Source organism: Pieris rapae, chromosome 2 (genome assembly GCF_905147795.1).
Source record: "Pieris rapae chromosome 2, ilPieRapa1.1, whole genome shotgun sequence".
NCBI classification, from domain to species: domain Eukaryota; kingdom Metazoa; phylum Arthropoda; class Insecta; order Lepidoptera; family Pieridae; genus Pieris; species Pieris rapae.
In genome coordinates, this window is record NC_059510.1 from 6,910,966 (window position 1) to 6,916,982 (window position 6,017).

At 29.6% G+C, this 6,017-nt stretch overlaps 1 protein-coding gene across 1 annotated transcript; it reads right to left on the reverse strand.

Annotated features, from left to right (window-relative positions):
* Nucleotides 1–499: 499 nt before the first annotated feature.
* On the reverse strand, nt 500–4,449 carry LOC110993583 (protein Star). The gene is made up of 6 exons (XM_045634356.1): nt 4,139–4,449; nt 3,654–3,894; nt 3,291–3,481; nt 2,786–2,968; nt 2,155–2,337; nt 500–1,749 (listed from the first exon to the last, which is right to left on the reverse strand). The coding sequence occupies exons 1-6, from the start codon at nt 4,148–4,150 to the stop codon at nt 1,618–1,620; spliced, it is 942 nt and encodes a 313-aa protein (XP_045490312.1). The 5' UTR covers nt 4,151–4,449; the 3' UTR covers nt 500–1,617.
* Nucleotides 4,450–6,017: the final 1,568 nt, after the last annotated feature.

A 6,017-nucleotide genomic window follows, 5' to 3' on the forward strand; every position in this document is an offset into this window, starting at 1 on the left:
ATGACAATTCATCATTTTCGTAACACAAAAATGATACGGAAGCTTGCATATTTCTTTATGACGGTAACGGCTAACGCGCTATAATAGTGATATGAGGCTGCGCTATTAATACGTTATTATATAACAGATATCATATGAACTATCCCATTGCGTTGATGTCATACCCTGAAACACGCTAGCGAAGGTATTCCGATCGCTAAGTATATGTATGTCTGCAAATCAGTCTTTAGACAAGTCAAAAATCATCCCCTTATGTCGAAAGAAGCGCAAAAAGTATATTGGTGTTTCTTTTATAATAAATAGTCGGGCTGAATACTTACGAAGGGGAATTAGCCGAGTATGATAATTTCCCAATTTCATTTAATTTTATAGCCTAAGCCAGTGGGTAATGAGCACGAAGTACACTTCTTTTATGGCAAATTCAATGATGAATATTACTGTAATTTAATTAGGGTTTAACGATAGTATGTTAATTTGAATGTATAATAAAACCCATATAAGTTTATTAAAGCGATTTAATTGTGAAAATAAGCGCTTTGAATTATAATCAATAGTTTAGTCTAATTACAAAGAAACATTATTCACTTAGAACTAAGCAACACTTTATTTTTAATCATATGAATATGACAAAAATAAAGTCTTGCAGCAGAATGCAGCAGAATACATCAAATTCATTAAAATCACTTATTAATACATACTGAAATAATACAAAAATAAAATTTTAAATCAAATTAAAATGAGAATCATAAACCATATCAGTCTTTTTAATTAACAAATTGTTATAATATTCGATAAAACTAGTGGACATTGAAATTACTTAAAATTGAGCACATACTTTTAAATTATTACGACACAATTTTTTGAAAATAATACTGAGAATACACAACATTCAACATTGATGTCTCTAAAGAGAAAAGAAACATATTTCATACATAATCACGCGTAATTATATAAATACTTTTATGTAAAAAGTGCTCCGCGCACTGAACTTTTGTGGGCATAGTGAATTGATGTAAATGTGACAAAAATAGTTATGCAAGGAACTTGAGATTCTAGTGTAGTGCATACCCTAACCTTAATTATTACGCGGCACTTAAATCTAGTTAAAATAATAAGCATATAATTAAAATCACTGAATTAAAATATCTTCAAATTTATTATAGTATAATGTCACTATTTTGAATTAAAATTTGATCATAAACAGCTGCTTTCATCACAAAATATTTTTTTAATACTTTTTGTTCGATAATTAGGTATTGTCATTATTCTATATGACGTCTACGTCACAGTGTAGGTATGCGATTAATATGAAACCATTGCATTGCAAATAGTTCCCGTTTAATTTGATTGGATTGTGCAAACATATGTTGATTACATACACAAAATCGAATAAAATATTTTTGACTTGAACACACACAGATTATAGTATAGAAAAAAACTGATTCCAAACTAAAATATTTCCTGGGAACCTATAATTATTCAAAAACCTATCGAAACCTTGCATAATCAATATAATACGCAATAAAATCGTTACAATTGTAATGATTTATGGGATAATGCATTTTTATTCAATTAAAAATTTGCAATGCAATACTTTAGTCTATGAAAGGCACTTGTCTATGGCAGTGATTTTTTAAGTGCATACATAACGCCGTCTCGAAACTCAGCCGCCACAGTGTAGTTCTTACCAAGCAGGAATTCAGTGGTTCTATTCCGAGCCGACATATCCGTAGAACGGAATTCGATTACCTAAAATACCGTAATCAATACTGTATAAATATAAAACTATATAATAATAATATAAAACTAAACATTAATACATTACAAATACAAACATTAACAAAAAACCAGCCCTCTGATTCAGTAATCAATAACCAATATTATAAATGCATCTATGAAATTCATTAAAATCGCTTCAGCAGTTTCGAGTTAACTAATTTGGCACCATATCCTTTTGGAATACATACTTGTAAAAAAAAATTGATTAAATTTATAATAACTAGGCGCAATCAGAATATAAAATATATTACTAAAATATTAAAATTAAGTAAGTTAATAAATTATTTTTAATTAAGTATCTGTAGTATAACATACAGACTAAATAACAGTAGAATTCGAAATAAAAAAAAATATCTTAGTAGGAAGAAAATATACCTGTAGCCGCACACTGGGTTCATTAAAAGGCAAATGAGTGAGAGCAGCGGGGGCCGAGTCTCCAGCAATAAGGACGTAGTCTGCAGTGGCGGTATCTGCTGCCAACAGCACTGTATACAAAGGTAGGCAAAGCACCCGCGAACTGAACGACACACCGCTGCTATCTGGCTCTTGGTAGCTCACCTATGTATCATAATAGTTTATTTACACAAGATATATAAAAATAATAAAATCATTGTTTCCAAAATCCATCTGTTTTAAAAGATTATGACAAATTTGATTGTAAATACTACGTTTATTTTTTATTTGATTATAACGACATTTTTGTAACAATTTGACATACATTGTTGTTGTGTACATATATATTCCTAATCTACAATAATAATATACTTAGGGCCTGTTTCACAATGTATGGATAAAGTGCCAAATAGCTATGTAACACATAAATTATCCGAAATATAAAAGTTCCAAATAAGCTACTTCGCATTTCATGACGTATAGCGCTATCTGACAGTCGTGAAACGCAAAAATACTATTTAACCTACCAATAAGTAATGAATAGCTTATTTGGAACTTATCCGGACATTGTGAAACAGGCCCTTATACCATTATAGTTACAGCTAGTGCTTACCTCTCTAGGATGTGTAGTAGGGCTTAAACAAGCCTGTAGGGCACTGGCTGTTCCTCGCAGTGCCAAAAAGTCTCTAGGAGCTGCTCTTACTACAACTCCTCTCCAACCACGAACAGTTTCAAGATAAGCCGTAGTAGGCTCACGGCCGCCACGCGGCATAAACTCAACAAATGTTCCGTTGTACTGAAATTTAATATATCAATTATTTATTGGTGCATTTGATAAAATTAATGATTATAATAATATTCTTTTACCTCCAACTTATTTAAAAAGACATGTAATACAAACTTATTAAAGTATACAACTTACAAAAATATAAAATAAAAACTACTTTTAAATAAAAGAAAAGTTTACATATTCTTCTACTTATGAGAACTCTTAGACTCTAAAATTGCAAAAGTAACTCAATGTGAACTTAATATTCTCCCCATGCAATGTTTTTATTTGACATTACCTACAGGTATGTTAATTTAATTGAAAGTAATCAAAAAAATAGATAACTTACAATTTCTCCATAGAGTTTATCAAGTACTTCCACTCTATCTGTAATCGATGGAACAGGAGGTGGGGTCTTAGGCGGCCTTGGAGCAAGGTGTAATTGCCTCACATAAGCTACCAATGTGGCTGACTCAGCAGGGATGCGAGCCAGCTCATAGTCACGAGACATGTTAAGACGGAACTGTTGAGCACCTAATGCTGAAATACATATTATCTCAAATAAATGAATTTATGAATATGTATATTGAGACTAAATATAGTTCTTAAGGGTGTCTGTGATGTTCATTGAAATCAATGGATTCACAAAACAAGTAGTTTGTATTTTTTTAATTAGATAGAGATTGACCAAATATTTATTAAAAATTCTTACCAACTGTATCCATGTAAATTAGGAGCATAGTCATAACCGTAACAAATGTGAGCACAAAAAGTATGGCAGGCAACAATTTCCTGTACAATTCATTGGGTGGAGTCTTTGTCAATGAGGGGAAGCTAAAGCAGGGGGTTGGTGCAGGCACTGTGACAGTTGTCTTTGGAGCAGGATGTGGCAAATCCTTGGGCTTATCTAGCTCCATTCGAGAAGCTACTGGTAGTGGGTTTTCTTGGATTGTCTGTAATTTTTAAAAATTTTGATATTAACATTTTAAATATCTTCACTTCAAATCAAAAATCATTCGTTCCAAAAACAAGAATTTACACATCGTAACAAACCAAAAAAATTAACTGTACTCATCTGACAACAACTGTTGTCCTTTTTTATAAGGTGACACATGGTAAAACAAACTACAAAGGTTTCATACGGAGATACGTATAAGTTGTTAGCTTTGTTACACACAAATTTCGACAATACCATACCTTTACCACCATAGTTGTATCAATAATCCTGATTTCAAACTCAAATAAAAAATCACTTATGCTTGGTCTAGACAAATAAAAGATTGTTTGAATAATACAGTTCCGTTTGCATGTGACAGTTTCTTTACATAGAATTCATGTTAATTTTAAACTTATTTAACCACAAAGTCTATCAATATTCCTAAGACCTTTTCATTATGCTTATGTTACTTAAGTTGTTATAAATTAAAAATTAAAATACAACTATGAACTAAAGTAAGGTGACAGATGCTCAAAAATACAACATGAATCACCTTTCGGCATTCACTAAAACTTGACAACTGTGAACTGTGAAGTGTGAACATCTGTGTGTTCACTTGACCCACAGATATACAACAAGAAAATTAGATAATTTTATATTCAACACACGTCTTGACGTAGGTATTATACAGATTACTTAAAAGCTGAAGCGATCAGTCAATCAGGCAACCATGTTTATAATAAAAATTTTCTAGACTCCAGATAAAAATAAATAAGTAAATACATATGTAGAGAACATTAAAAACACATTTAGGGAAATCGTTTATTTCAAATTTTAAGTACTTAAAAGAACCAGCAATAATTTCACAGCATTGCATTCAACCGATTTATACAAAATTTAATATTATAAAAGACCTACATATTATAATATTTACACTTAGTATTTCAGGATAATGGCATTATCATTGTGATTTTCATGTGTGTATATAAATCATTATTGTGTGTAATTTCTAAAATAAGTCGATAATTAATGTATATGTTTTAGTGAATACGTACATATTTTTTAATGCCTAAAATAAAAAATAGACTTGAAAGACTAGAAATGATCTTGTCTTTTCCTCAGTAGAAATGTGTGTCGGTATTAAGTTTTAATTAATGTATTTTGGCTACAGCCATATAAAGTCAATTATTATTACAATTGTAAAAAAAGACGCTAAAATAAAGAGGAATAATTATTCGGCTTTCTTTTAGCGCTTCTCATACCATCTTTGTATGGATTCTTTTTACTAACTAGTTAAATCAACAACTCGTCGTGTTGCATTTTATTCCAATAGTATGGTTTTAGTTATTTATTCATACATTTTCCACTCACACCAATAAGCAGGAAACTGGCTGTCTTTTACTTTCGATTAGTATGTTATTTTTTGGAAGCAAAGCTAAGTTTTAAATTATTAAAACCCATTATTTTTAACTGCAAATATTATGAGGTAATGTAAGATTTTTTTGAGTCAAATTTATACATAAATAATCTTATGGTTATGTTAATTTGTCAGATAAAAATTTTGCTATATTCATTTGTGCATTCAACATTGTGCGTAGTCTGATCTATTATAATATCTATTGGTAATATATTCCTCAGCTAAACATTTTCTGCCGACCAAGATCTAATGTGATTTTGTAACATCTACAGATCATAAGACAAAGGATACAGATAAAATTTTGAAATTCAGTGAAAATGCGTTGAATGTAGTATGTGGTTAAAATAAGTTATTAGGTTGTTTGTAATTCCTTTTCAATTCCCTTATAAGCTGGATTTTAATATTGGTAATATACATATTTCATTTTTAGTATATAGAATTAAATGTCTATAATTTTATGAAAACTATTTATCTTAATAATTAATATATTCTATATAAAATTATATAAAACTCTAATGAAAAAATTATAAATATCAATACATGAGATACAATTATAATGTAGGCTCATTTTATATAAATACATATTGTATACTTAAACATTAGTTTTATTCTTATAATATATTGAATTTATTGTCAAAATTACAACAGTCATATGTCAAACTTAAATGTAAGATAAAAATTCGAAAACAGTTCTATAAATCTATAACAGTTTTTTTTATTGT